The following is a 15,863-nucleotide window of genomic DNA, read 5'->3' on the forward strand; positions in this document are numbered from 1 at the left end:
TGTTGAATACATGATCAATCTATCAGGAGACATAAGTTAACCTATATAGTTAGATTTTTCAATACCCCACTTTTAGTAATCAATAGAACAATTTGACAGAGAATAAACAAGGAAACAGAAGACATAGAAGACTTGAACATCCTTATAAACCTACTAGACTTTGCAAACATCATTAGAGCAATTTACTCAACAACAGCAAAATATGCATTCTTCCCATGTGCACATGGCACATTCTCTTAGAATAGACCATATACAAGGCCATGTACAGCGTAAAATAGGTTGAAAAGATTTTAAAGTATTCAAATATGTTTATCAATCACAATATAAAAAAATTAGAGGTCAATAATCAAAATAAATTTGGGATATTCACAAATATGTAAATATTAAAGAATATACACCTAAATAACAATGAAATCAAAGAAGAAATCACAGAGAAAATTAGAAAATACTTTGAGATGAATGAAAATGAAGACACAACATACCAAACTAATGGGATACAGCTAAAACAGTGCTTATAGGGAAAGTTGTAACTGAAAACAGCTAAATTGAAGGAAAAAGATGTCTAAAAATATTTAATAGCCTATGATCTAAGTACTTTCATAATTTTTAGTATGAAAACCTAATCCATTTTGTATAGCTCAAATCTCAAATCAATGATTATAGCTTTTATGTTAGATGACATTGAAAAAAATGATTGTATATCTTAGCTCAGTTAGATATAAGTATCCAGACCTACAAAAAAAGACTTAATATTTTAGAGGTTATAATGATAGAACAGGAAATTTCTTAATTATAAGAAAATTATTCTTCCTTAGGGAACAAAAAACTAAAACAACATCAGTTTACAGGCATTAAAGATACCTCCAACTCCCAAAGTACAGTATTACAGAAAGATAATTCAGATTCCCACTTTAAACATTATACTCAGCATTGCTCAGCAATGCTGAAATCTATAATTTCAGTTCTCAGAGGCAATGATCTTCAAACATTTTAGTTAATGTGCTACATAAAAAAATTTGAAAAACTGTGTATTTAACTTGCATATGCACTTGCATATGTCTACATTTTTAGCCATAACCCTAAATAATTTATTCATTATTTTTAGGAGATGAAAAATACTGTATTTCATATCAAATTATATTATCACAAATATAAGTATTGTATATCATTATATTTATGAGATAAAATAGGATAAGGGTTTACTGTAATAGGAATAAACATTTCATGTATTTTCATAAGATTTTAACTACTTTATTGACTAAAATACACCAGTAGAAGTTATTTAAAATTTTAATCTGTGGATTATGTTCAAATAACCCCAAATCTGGAAGTCTTAACAAATAGTCTAGTTACATTAAAAATAACAACTTTCATTATTCTACTTAAGACTGTCAATTTAGTCTTAAGCAAGGGTCAAATACCCTGTGTCTAATGCAGAGCTTCACCCTGGCTGCAAATATGTGTATGACAGGCCAAGACAAGATTTTAGGAGCTTTGATTAATTCTTTTTTTTTTTTTTTTTCCTTTTGAGACGGAGTCTCGCTCTGACACCCAGGTTGGAGCACAGTGGCAGGATCTCAGCTCACTGCGAGCTCCGCCTCCCGGGTTTACGCCATTCTCCTGCCTCAGCCTCCCGTGTAACTGGGACTACAGGCGCCCACCACGTCGCCTGGCTAGATTTTGTATTTTTTAGTAGAGACGGGGTTTCACCGCGTTAGCCAGGATGGTCTCGATCTCCTGACCTCGTGATCCGCCCGTCTCAGCCTCCCAAAGTGCTAGGATTACAGGCTTGAGCCACCGCGCCCCGCTTGATTAATTCTTAAAGGAGTCTTTCCCTGAAGCAAAATACATTTTGTATGTCCGAATTAGGAACCCTGAGGTTGTTACACACCAATATGCGCATTCTATGTTAAGATTTCTGATGGGTGACAGGTTAACGCTTTTTTATACATGGGAGAAGAACCACTGTAAAAAGAGGATGGGAACTTTTATTTCCTTAAAATTCTCTGTGCAGGAGAACACTCAGACATATGCACATTCTAGTTTGAAGGCCATTGTTCTAAGTTGCATAGTCTCTAATTCTATTGAAAAAAAAGTAAAGCTTAACACTGCAATTTACTTAGAGTTTACCAAGTTAGAAACTGGAAAAGTCTCTGATAGATCCCAATTTCTATGCTTTTTTTGTTAAACCACCTTGTGAATAGAAAATGAACACCTGAGATAAGGAAACTTTGCCAAATGACTTTGGATTATCAGAAAGGATTTACTTTTCACAATGGGTACCAGGAGCCTGTACCAAGTGTATGTCAGAGATCACTTTATAATACTTCCCTCCTCTATGTGACAAAATCATTTTTGGTAATAGTCATGAAATCAAACAAATAATGAAAATGGCCTATGTATATTCAAGTCAATAAAAATGTTAAAAAATAAAATAATACAAAAATAAGAAAAAGTAATGCATTAATACTTTTTGGATACTGACATATTTTTTTTTCTTTAAAAATAGTTTTTAAAATCTGTTCCAGTTGTGAAAGTAAAATAAAATCTCAGGACCCCCAACTCACTATGTCAAAGGGAAAAGTTAAGCTTGGGAACTGCGTCACACACATCCGCTTCCCATTCTATTCCTAAACAGATAACCACAAAGATAGAAGGCCCATACCTTCTCAGGGGCCCTCTATTACAATTTTCTCACAGGAAATATCCTGTGGGTCCCAAGATCCTTATCGTAAAATGAAATTGTACTGAATTTCACCCTAAGAATATAAATCAACAGCTTATCTTCGCAGGTACAAGACAAAGAACTAGAAGTCATCCTTCTACTCACCTGAGGCAAATGCATATTTGACTTCTTCCTCTACTCTATGTTTATTTTATCCTATATAAAAATGAAGATTCAGTGAGCACCAGACAAATACGTAGTTGACTATTCCACTATCCACTCCTTTCACAGGTAAAATGTAAATTCAGTGAAATTGATCAAAGCTTCAAAAGAATGCAACTGCTTGCCTCCATTATCTACCCTCCCTTTTTGTTCTTACCTTTTTCCCCTGCTGCCCACTCTTTCCACTTTAAATATTGTGTCCCCAAATCCTGTTTGGAAAAATCAGGGATCACAGATATTTCTGTGATTTTTTCTTTTCCCCAGGCTCATCCTCAAACTTGGCAAAATAAACCTCTAAAATGATTAGGGCTCCCCTCAGATATTTTCTTTAGTTTTACACAGAAATGAATAATAGCATTGTGTTTCCATTTTTTAGCCTTTCTTTATAAATATTTGTCAACGATTTCATCAAAATTAACTTTATCCATGTATTCATGTTCCAGAGCACAGCCATATTAGTCTAGTTTTACTTGTAGTTGATTAAAGAATACTCACTAATTTTAATTTTGAAAAGTTTCTTTCACACGAAGCAATGGTTATACAGAAAGACAAACTCCTAAGAATACAATTGGCAGAAATTAATAAAAAGTCACATTTCACAAAAAAATTCCAGAAATTTTAATAATATTTGTGACTTGGTTATTTGGTATCAGTTCTAGTGCTTTTCAAATGTCTTTGTGTCTGAAATTTTCACTAAAATATGTTTATCACAAAATTCATCAAAAATTTCTATTCATTTGGTAAAAACTTCAGAATTTTATTTTCTTCCACTAAAATCAGAGATAATAATTGAATGTAGTGACTACTGATGCTATTTGATCCATTGTTTATGAGAACTCATGTACTGGGTCTTCATGTTTATAATCACTGTGATTTTTTGTTTATTTCAAATTTGTTTGATGCAAGAAAAAATTGCTAAAGGATTTTTAACCAAAAGTAAAATTATTGCTTCTCATACAAATATAAAGACATATCAGAGGTTTCATTAGTTAATCAGAGAAAGGTAAGATGTTAAAATTTGCTCAAAGAAGAATACGAAAGGCAGACATTGTTCCTCATTTTCTTTCTCCATAAACTTAACTGTAAAATGTACAAGAAATGGGTCTGTTTTGGCAGGACTCAAATAAGACCTGAGTCAGGCATCAACTTGGATTTTAGATGAAACTTAATCATTTGGGTCACATAATTTGGGGAAGTACATTTAGAACCATTGATATACATGAGAAAGACAGATTTAATAACTGGTTACCAGATGTTAAATTGTTCAAACAAATTAAGATACTTTTAGTGTTATTTTCTTCTGCTAAGCTCTTTACCAGTTGTGTTAAATTAAATAGTAAGGCAAATTCTAGCTAAGCAAGGTTTTTGAAAGGAAAGGTTGGAAGAGTTTTAAAGTTCAAATTAAAATTGAAAATAAGCCAGATGCAGTGACTAATGCTTATAATCCCAACACTTTGGGAGGCCAAGGTAGGCAGATTGCTTGAGCTCAGGAGTTCGAGACCAGCCTGGGCAACGTGGTAAAAGTCGGTCTCTAAAAAAAAATATAAAAATTAGCTGGGCATGGTTGTGCACACCTGTAGTCCCAACTACGTGGGGGGCTGAAGTGGTAGGATTGTTTGAGCCCAGAAGGTGGAGGCTACAATGAACCATGTTCGTGCCTCTGCACTACAGCCTGGGCAACAAATTGAGACCTTGTCTCAAAAAATAAAACAAAATTGAAAATAAACTCAGTGCAGAACACTTTTGTTTTATGCAAAGCAATATTTCTCACAAAAAACTTTTCTTCCTTGGCTTAATATGGTTAGGTTTTATTTATTAAATTTAATTAATCTATATAAATTACTCTCATGGTCTCAAATATTATTAGTATAATAAAAAAGCTTAAAAATATTTTAAGATGCCCTCCTATTTAACCTTTTGGTTGATTGTATTCATTCCTCCTATATGTATAGTAATTCCTTTACTTCTCTGCATAACGATTTTGAATATAATCCAATGAACATGTGTCAGGGAGTACTGGCTCTGACTGTGCAGGATTTCACAGTTGTAGGGATTTGGAGCAGATTGCTGGGAACCTGTCCATCACTGGGAGTTGGAAACCTGTAGTAGCTTGGAGGTCCATCTCTCAATACAGGGTTTACACCATCCTTCTGCCAAAATCTGTTGCTGATGTAAACTCTTAATACCTTAATGATCCAAGAAATACTTTTGACCAAGAAAAGCAAGGTTATTAGATGTACTGTAGTTAGGCAGAACACCACCATGACAGATGACCAATAGTGCCTTGGAATCAGGAAGTCTGAGGAGGGTATTTACAGAGCTTTAGGACCTGGGCTAGCTTTGCAAAGATCAGAGCCAGTTTAGTAAGCTACAATATTAGATATTGACTATGAAAACAATTTTCATCACTTAAAGAGTATGTAATGTTGGCTTGAGGTTGTTTCTCCATTTTTGTGGTTTGTGTATGCCCTACCTTGACTGAGAAAGGATTCAATATAGCTTGAATTTGAAAGAAAAATTATATGTATATATTGTGGGGGTCATGGGTGTTGGCCCCCTAAAGATATGCTGAAAAATCAGTGACATGAAGCAGATTGGTTAATAGAAGAAAAGGCTTACAATGATATTTAATGTGTATATACATGAGCCTTCAGAATAAAGCCCAACATCCCAACCAGATACAGAGGCTTATTTATCATCCTGAGATTACAGAAAGGATGTGGGCTCAGAACATTACTGAAAGCAGGTTTTAACAGCAAGACAGGTTATACAGGTTATAGTAGGGAGAAAGGAAGAGGCTTGCCTAGCAAAGGTGACCTTGTTATATAGATGATGACTTCTTCAGAGAGACAAGATGGCAAATGTTTCTTTTTAGACTTTCAAAGGTGTCAGAATCTCAATATCTCTTACACCAAGCAAATGCCTAGCAAGAGGAGGCCCAGCTGCATTAATGGACGTTTTCTACAGATGCAAATTTTCCACATAAAAGACAGCTTTGCAAGGTCACTTCCGTTAGCTGACCCTGTAGCAGCCATTTCAAAATACATCAAAAAATATATTTTAGAGTAAATATTTTTATTTTCTTCTCTCTTTATATGTACATATACACACACACATATATATATTTATATATTAAATAAGATATATAATATAAAGGAAAATAGAAATAAAATCTGGGATACAAAAGAGGTTCAGGTATAACATACAAACCACATACCCCATATACTTACCGAGTGGAATATACATTCCGTTCTATGCTTTTAGCAGTCAATTTAAAGAGAGAACATTTGTTCAGTTTCAAAATTTATAATATCCAAAATATGAAAGTCCTGATCATGTTTGTAAAGGAATGGAAGGCATGCAAATAAAGAACCATATGGGATGCAAAACAAAATTGCCCCACAAGACAAGAGAATTGGAAAGTGATACAGTTGTTAAGTTAAATAGATTACTTCTGCGTCGGTGGCCAGAATGGACCATTTATTTAATAAGTGCATACCTAACACTCACTATATTCCAGGCAGCTATCTAAAAATTTTAAGAACAATTAATGTAATCATTAAAACAACACTTTGAGGTAGGTTATATTAATATATACAGATTTTACAAGAGAGAAAACTTAAGTCACAGGGAAATGAAAAAAATTAGCTAAGTCATACCATTAAATGACTGTAACAATTAGAACCTAACTGGAGAAACAGGATCTCCATGAATGACAGAATAAAGGGCTTTCTTCTAGGGATTAAATCCCACTTCGTTGCAGGAGCTGGTTAAGCAGTCTTTGTACAGTCTTTCGCCTGTAACTAGTGCTGGGGCTGAAGTAAGCAGGGCCAGCAGGAAGGGAAAATGGATATGAAGTTGGGGAAACAAATAACAAGCTCAAAACGTAGGTCTCTTTTTCACTACCTCCAATCTGCAGGATAGCTGTCATCTTTACCAGGTTGCACTCTTACCTAACCCAGTATTTGAAGAAGCTGAAGGAAGAGGTCACAAAGGAGCTGGAGGAGCTGTGGTCCCAGCTGCTGCCCAATACCAGCAAGTTGAGTCAGCAGATGGATTGCAGTGTGGGTGAGCTACCACAGCTCCTGCACGACAGTGAAATTCATATATATACAAGGATGGGAATGCTAGGAAATGCAGTTCTAATTTAGCTAAGCTGACACAGGACAAGGCCACACACAGGAAATCTGGCTCCTAAATGCATTTTTAACAACTATACATTCCCACGTCTTCCTTTAAATTGAATCTTGAAGATCCATTAGGTGTAATCCAGATCAAGGTCTGGGGTATATTCTAGGTAAACGAAACTACATGTGCAAATAAAAGATTAATTGCACAATGGGTCAAAGACTTCTTAGGAATACAATTTTGCTTAAATGTTTTGCAAATAAGGGAGAGTGTAGGAGATAAGAAGAAGCTAATAGAATCTAGATGTTGGTATCTCTCTTCTAGATAATTATACGTTTTCATTATTCTAACTATGGCCTTCATTGCTGCTAATAGGTTCCAAACAGATGCTGTAGCCAAATTTGGTGTTATTTTTTTCTTATGGCACATTGTATCCAAAGTCCTCCATCTTCGAGAAATTACTGCCAATTCCACTGGCTCTACAGAGGCTACTGATTTTGCTGCAAGTCACCAAAACTTCAGCATTGCAGAATTTATCAGGAACAAAGGTTTTTATCTCGACAACAGCACTTTGTTGGACTGTGATTTTTTTGGAAAGCCATGTAGCCCAAAGGTAACGATTTTCTATTCTTCAAATATAATCAAAGTGATAAGTTCCTTTACTGCACTGTTTCACATTGAGCTCCCATGGCATTTACTCCCATGGTGAATCAATCCAAATTTCATTACAGATTCTATTTCATTAGCTCAGCCTTATGATATCGGGGGTACGGAATACACATGAGACAAATTTCCTCTTTCAAGCGGTTAGATAAGGAAAGATAGAAAAGAGAAAACTTGATTGTCTTTCTTGTAGTATAGTCCTTCCAAAAGAAAAACAATGTAACACAAGAGGATATTTTAGTTTTTTCCATTCATCAACAAACAACCTATTCCAACATAGTATTTTTATAATGACCAAATATCCATCACTCTGCTTATATGCTTATGGTATTGGATTAGAGACTATAGAAAATAAGAGGATCCCAGAGTTTATGAAAAATTTATGTATTATTATTATATATTATATATAACAATAGCTATCATATATTATATAATATACACTCACTCATAACAAATAGGAAACAAATACATAACAAATACAAAATCCTGTTATTGTTTATACAGCTAATCTACATTTAAGATAAAGTACTAGATATATCTACAATCTATTAATAAACAACTACATAGGCAATTTGATGCCATATTTCCTGTATCAGTATTCCATAGCCTGTGTTGTTAGGGGATTCTAAGTAAACACAAATTCTTGGTTCTTGGATACAATTTCTTATGTTTTTGGTAGGCCACCTTAGCACACAGTAAGCAGAAAAAAATGCCTGAGAGACATTTCACAGAGATGAGTTTCTGAACTAAACTTTTAACTTGGAAAGTAAACTCTCTTATGCTGTTTTTATTCACCAACATGTTTAACTCACCACCAAGAAATTTCGTGTTAGAGAAATTTTTCAGTTGCATATTACAGAAACCCATTTCTATTCTAGTAGACTGAAGACTAAAAGTAATGAGTTGGCTTAACTAAGCGGGAACTCCAACAGTAGGTCTGGCTTCAGAAAAATGCTGAACCAATGGTCTCCAAGACTATCTTTAATATTCTGACTTTATTTCCATCTCATAATTCTGGTTGGCTTCTTTCTGTATGAGTTCTCCCCATCTCACCAAAATGGCTGCTGACTGCCCCTAGACGTTCATTATCAGAGTTTAGAACTCCAGTATCCACTTAATAATCTCACCAAAGACTCTGATTAGCTATACTTGGGACACATATCAATTCTTTTTTTTTTTTGAGACGGCGTCTCCCTCTGTCGCCCAGGCTGGAGTGCAGTGGCCGGATCTCAGCTCACTGCAAGCTCCGCCTCCCACGTTTACGCCATTCTCCTGCCTCAGCCTCCTGAGTAGCTGGGACTACAGGTGCCCGCCACCTCGCCCAGCTAGATTTTTGTATTTTTTTTAGTAGAGATGGGGTTTCACCGTGTTAGCCAGGATGGTCTTGATCTCCTGACCGTCTCAGCCTCCCAAAGTGCTGGGATTACAGGCTTGAGCCACCGTGCCCAGCCCACATATCAATTCTTGAACCAATCACTGAGGCAAGAAGGTGAGGTTTAAGCTTGGCCCAGCTTGTGTCCCATGCACAACTCTGTAGTGACTGGAAAAAGAGGGCCAAAGGAGCAGGGTCATGTGATTGACTGCCACACTGTGACCATACAGGTTCCAGAAGGTGTAGCTCCTCCAAGAAAGGATGCTGTAGTAGTGCTCCACAGGTAAAAACACATTTCCATACATCTTCAGGAAAATATAAAAAAAGTGATTTTTAAAAATGTTTTAAACACATGCTTAATTTTATATAAAAATGTCTCCTTTAAATAATCACATGCAAGTTGATAAATGTATATTGCCAAAAAAACTATCATTGAAAACACATATAAATCAGACTATTCTCTCTGATACTTCTGCAGTCTTGTTAGATATTTGTGCTTTTTTAAAAAAAAAGTTATAGCAAACTTCAGAAGTGACAAAAATATCAAATTGATGATTTTTTTTGGTTCATTTACATATTGGAGGATTTTGGACATGTCTTCACTGAATATGGAAATTGTTTTACTTTTAATCATGGTGAAACTATGCAAGCAAAGAGAAAAGTGAGTGTCTCTGGAAGAGGCTTGAGCTTGCTCTTCAGTGTGAATCAGGTATTGAATTTTCTCCAGGTTCAAGACAAACAAGAATGGGTGGGGGTTCCAAAAATATGATCAGACTATTGGTCCATATCAGAGCTCCCACACATTGGATATTATTTCAGTTTTTGTTAATTTAATCTAGATTCCTATGGATTTTATATAACTATTGGCTTACAAATTAAACAGGCAAAATTTTAAGGCATAAACTGGAGAGTTTTATTGACTTAAATTATTGACTCCAGGGAATGTTCATGCCACAAAATAATGAAACCCAGAGATTCTAAGTTGCAATGTATGTAGCTATTTTAAGAGAACTCTTTGCATTTAACAATAATTTTAGAAATATGTTATTGTAAATATGACAACATGTTTTAGAAAGAAACTCTACATACACATTTAACAAACTATAGAATGTACATCTGGAAAAGTGATGGAAAACATCCTGGTTATATAAGGAATATTATGTGAATAGATTTTGTACAAGCCCAGCTTTTGGAAAGTTGTAATTGACCTAATAAGTTCTAAGTATTTAGCCCTGGGAGGCAGATGTTCAAACACCTAAGAAATGCAGTGGTGTTTTTTTCAAGGTTTCCTGGTATAGCTCCCACCCAAGATTAGTTAATTCTGACCTTTTGTCTTACATAACTACTTCTAGTATTACACATTTAAAGGCATTGTACTTCATTATTATGGTTTTATAAAAGAGGATTCTAAAATGCTGATAGATTAAGTATCCAAAAATTATACAATTAATGACCAAGATGAAAAACAAACTTGGTGTTCCTGCATTCACCTCCCAATCCAAGTGAATCATGCCATTGGCTACTTTTAAAGAATTTCCAGTAATATTCTTTTCATAGCTTCCTTTTGTATCCCATTCAAGATATTTTTCTTTATGTCCAAACATAACACTGCAAACCTTAATGTATGTACCTACCTATACTTGTAATGTATTTGATTAATACTTTTGAGTCTTTCAAATATTAGCCATAAGGTCAGTTCGAACATTATATTATCAATTTTTACAAACTAGAATTTTCCAAATATTTTTAGAATGCAATGAAAATCTACAAATTCAATGCAATGTTCCATAAGTAAATAACATTGAGATATCTCTCCAGACTAGATAGTTAAGTGTTTCTTAGAGGGTTACAAAAGGACCAGGAGAAATAGAGTTTTGAATTACAAATAGAATATTTAGTATGTTTATTATATGTAATTACATATGTAGTTGACTCATTCATAGAGTATATTCTTTATACTCTTAAGCCTGTTTCTTCTCCTTATAGCCTAAAATTACAATTAATGACAAAGTCACCAGAAGTTTAGTCTTAAATTTCTTCATCTGACCTAAGATTTATTAAAAAGAACATTAGTGTTAAAGAAATAGTGTAAATCTTCACTCTTATGGGAAAATTAACTTGAATTTTACATAAAGGCAGGGATTTTAATTGCAAAATGAAGAGGGCCAAATGATTTTCTAAGCAAATGAGTCAAAGAAAGCAGCTAAGAAGGAAGCAACTAAAAGGCAACTAGGTGAAGCTAAGGCCAGAGGAAACAAGATCATTAACAGTAATTGTAAATATTTACCTGCACCTATCTAAGATGAAATGTGATCCATGGAAACCTATAGAGGTCTTGAGCAATGATTGTCAATCGAGAAAAACGATGAGACAAGTCTCAATCATTTTAGGAGGTTTATTTGTCAAAGCTAAGAACAGGCACCAGTGACATAGCCTCAGGAAGTCCTGAGGTAGTCCAAGGTAGTGAGGGCACAGCTTGATTTTATACATTTTAGGAAGACATGAGACATCAATTATACCTAAGATGTACATTGATTCCATCCAGAAAGGTGGGGACAACTTGAAGCAGGGAAGAGGCTTCAAGATCATAGGTAGGTGAGAGACAAATGGTTGCGTTTTTTTTTTGAGTTTCTGGTTGGCTTTTCCAAAGGAGGCAATCAGAATAAGCATCTGTCTCAGTGAGCAAAGGAATAACTTTGAATAGAATGAGAGGCAGCTCCCAGTTTTAAGGGGCCCAAGATAATCTCCTTTCCCATTCCCCCACTCCCTTTAAAAAAAGTCTTTAGGAGAAAGCATTTTAGGAGAACATGAGTCTCTGGTCTCAGTTTTCATCTGATTTTCTCATGGTTAGGATGGTTTATTACTAGATGGGTAGGTCCCAAAAGTTTATTTTTAGAAGATTGCAAAGTCTCATGTTCTATGAAGAGAAAATAGGGGGAGGAAGGGAGAAAAACAACAACAAACAAAAGAATAATCCTGGAAAAATTCATATAGTCCACATTACTTTGAAGTCTGTACATCAGTAGATAGGTATGAAAAGTGGCTATGTATGCAAATAGGTTACTGTTACTTTCTTCTAAAGTTTAAGTTGACAGGCTTCAGTTTGCAGGACTTTAAGAAAGCACAGCTTAGTTTTCAGAGACTCCAAATTAGGAAAAATGGGGAAAAAAAAGAAAAAAATTGAAAACACTATTTTGAAGGCTTGTAGCCAAGAAAAATCAGAATTTGGTCCAAACTGTAGAAAACAATAAAAACTGAAAAACACAGGGCAGGACTAGAACCTAACAACAAGTGTACTATAGTTTTGGAAACATAATTTTTCTCTCTTCTCTAATCCTAATTAAAGGATTAATTAGGACATAAAATTTCACATTTTTGCTAAAGACAAATCATATTAGGACTAGTTTACTTTATTTTATTTTGCCAAATTATTTGTATACAGTGCAGCAAGAATAGTTATTTTTTACATAGGCTTTTAAATTGCCTTTGGTGGAACTTTGTTCCATAGAAGGAATCTCAGATAAGACTTTTTAAAAGCCGAGTCCAGCCATGGATTTGTGCCATCAAGTATCTATGAGTTGGGTGAATTTCCTCTCCACTTGAGGTTCCAAGATAAACCTGGAGCTTCTGGGCCTGTCAGAAAGTGACATTCTTTACTTACTGCAGGTCAGAAACCCTTTACAGAGACTCTGTACACAAAATATGAGGTCAGTTTTTCCAAGGACATTATTGGTTTCATAAGACAAGTTTGAATCCTTAAAGGAAAGCACACCATTCCAGTAAAAGCCTTGGTAAAATAACCAGTTTCTCCAATTGTGTCCTGTTACAAATGAAAACAGATTCTTATTGCACTTATGCAAATAACTGTATCACCATAAGTTAAGAATACTCACAAATAGTTTCCAAATTCTGGAGAAATCAGGCAGAGAGAATTGAGTAAGCTCCACATTTTGTTCATAGGAGTATACTAAATTGTTAAAAGCTGTCAGTAGCTCAAAATAAAAGTTTTAAGACTCTGAAAAACAAAACAAAGGATCAGCAAACATTTTAAGTAAAAAATCAGAAAGATTATTTGAGTCCATGCAGTTAATTCTTGTTCTGCTTAATACTCATGAACATTTTAGCTCTCCATGAGTCCTGAAAGTTTTTCCTCTTTTCTGATGTTACAATCTCCGAAGTTATCAGAAACCTGCATTTAAGGGCACCTGTTAGAGTTTTATAGCTGATTATAAAAACACCTTCTAACAAGGACCAATACATGAGAACAATTGTCCTTGGATGAAAAAAGTTTCTAGAGCAGACATAGTCAAAGACACAATTGACAGGGAAATTTGTTACCTTGATGGTACACAATCATTTTAACATAATGATTATGATTATTATTTATAATGTACACTAAGTCATATCAGAATTACAGGCCTTTCCATTAATTCTGGAACACATACCAATAACATTTATATACAGCCCAATGAAAACTAAACACAATTTCATATTTGACAATGCTTCCTGTATAATTTTTATACCAAGTAAGCCAAATTATGTCATTTTTGGACTTTAGGGAAACTAATATCTTAAAGGATTAATTAGGTCAGAAAAAGACATAATTATTTGATTTTAGAAAGATCATCAAATATCAAAAGTTTAAAACACTTGATATTATGAAATAGGATTACCGGTCATTGTAAAGTCATTCATTTAACCAAAGTGATAACTCAAGAATTTTTTTTAAAAAAAGAAAAAAGTTTCATTCTTTGAGAGAGGAGACTTAATTTTCCAAATAAGAAGCCTTAATAAAAACAGCATGAAGCCAATTAAATTTGTTTTTCAAAATTTTGTAAACAATCTATAAACGTTCATCTTGACCATAAAATATAACTTCCATAAGCCTTTTATAACCTTTATGATCTTTATTAAGGAGTTAGTTAATGCTTCAAGAAAACCTTGTTAATCTGACACAGGAGTCCATATGCTGGTCTTGAATTATTGTGCCTTTGATGTTCATGATTAATTTATAGAGAAACTGAACTTATTTTGTCTCTTAATGTCACTTGCAATCTCCCATGCCCACCTCTTCCTCAATAGTCACGTGGCCTTGAGGAGTTGAATGGCTTTAATTTCTGGCCCTATCTCTCAAAAATGCATTTTATTTATTTATTTATTTATTTTTTTATTGAGACAGAGTTTCACTCTGTCACCCAAACTGGAGTGCTGGAGTGCAGTGACATGATCTTGGCTCACTGCAGCTTCTGCTGAATGGGTTCAAGTGATTCTCATGCCTCAGCCTCCCAAGTAGCTGGGGCCACAGGCATGTGCCACCATGCCCAGCTAATTTTTTGTATTTTTAGTAGAGATGGGGCTTCACCATGTTGGTCAGGCTGGTCTGGAACTCCTGACTTCAGGTGAACCACCTGCTCAGCCTCCCAAGGTATTAGGATTACAGGTGTGAGTTCCTGTGCTGGCCAGGAATGCATTTTATTTTGATTGGAGTCTGCTGTGGGGCCTGAAGATGAGGCTTTAATTGCTGTTAGTGTTTACGATTTAGTAGGACTTGGTGTCCTTTTTAGACCCTGGAGTCAAAGCCCTATAATTTAATGTCACAAGGACTCTAAAAGCACATACAGGAAGATACATGGATATAATAACTTTATTTAAAAAATTTTCTCTCAGTGTTTTTCCTAAGCAAACCAAAACTTAATAATAATGTGAGAACTTGATCATATTAAAGTTTTTGTTTTTTTAAAAATTAAATCTTTATTGTGACTTCCACTGACTATTAATGACATGCTTGGACTTTCTGGCTTGTCCTGAACACCTCTCCTTTCTTAAACAACCAGTCATTTTATTTTAGGACTAAATTTACCATATTATTCCTCTTTAAGCTGTCTTACCACAAAAAAACTCTTTATTTTTATAACTTTCTTTACATCCTTTTTTGTTTCCTTGTTCTTTTTAAATTGTGTTATACATAACCTTTAGATAAGCTTTGAATTAGACAAGATTTGTTTATCTTTATTTAAAAAGGACACACTTTTTTTAAGCAAGACTGTTTTTCTCTAATATATATTTATTGGAAAATACCCACATAATGAAATATCTATTATTAAATTAACATAACTTTGTATTCTAAATTATGATAACTTTTATACAAGTATTTATCCCTTACCTATTTTATTTTAATTGTTCACCTAGATTTATTTATGAAAACTGCAATAGTCATGATTTAAAGTTATGAAACTGCCATTGCAAAAATATAACTGAGGCAGTAAAAAGGATATGACCTAACTGACTCCATCTTGCTTAATTTATTGTTTAGCTTTGAAACAAAGACAATAGCAGTCCTTTCCAAAACAAACGTCCTTACTGCCTGTGGAATAGGCTGCCTAAAGTCACAAGATTGGAAGTCATGGTAATCTTAGAAAATTTAAGCTGCAGCTATTTTCATTAAACCAATATCAATATCTTATTTATTAAAAACTGCATAAGCAACAATCATTCTGTTTGGGGCTAGGTTTATAGTTTTGTAACCTCTCTGCTGAATTTTGCCATTTTATAGTGTTTGGCAGGGATTAGTTGAAATTGCCTGATTAATAAATATAAACAAAAAAAGTATGCTGGCAATTCTTAAGACATTTCTGATATTACTTTACCAGTAATTTTAAAGCTAGGTTTTTTTTTTTTTTTTTAAGATTTTACTTAAGTTACATAAACTTGAAAAAGAATTTGACTAGTCTTTTCTTTTTTCCTGATAAAGTATGTAATTCAAGCGCTTTTACTCTTCTTTAAGTCAATTAATTAGAGCTCTTTTATATATTT

The 15,863-nt window shown here is 34.1% G+C and overlaps 1 protein-coding gene across 1 annotated transcript in view; it reads left to right on the forward strand.

The window, feature by feature from the left end:
- The window catches only part of ASIC5 (acid sensing (proton gated) ion channel family member 5), a 34,928-nt gene that overhangs the window by 4,849 nt on the left and 14,216 nt on the right, over positions 1-15,863 (forward strand). The window contains exons 3-4 of the mRNA XM_011959729.1: positions 7,391-7,628; positions 9,634-9,759. Coding sequence (XP_011815119.1) covers positions 7,391-7,628; positions 9,634-9,759 — 364 coding nt within the window. The remainder of the gene's footprint in view (positions 1-7,390; positions 7,629-9,633; positions 9,760-15,863) is intronic.

This window comes from Colobus angolensis, unplaced genomic scaffold (genome assembly GCF_000951035.1).
Source record: "Colobus angolensis palliatus isolate OR3802 unplaced genomic scaffold, Cang.pa_1.0 Scaffold5, whole genome shotgun sequence".
In the NCBI taxonomy this organism is placed as follows: domain Eukaryota; kingdom Metazoa; phylum Chordata; class Mammalia; order Primates; family Cercopithecidae; genus Colobus; species Colobus angolensis.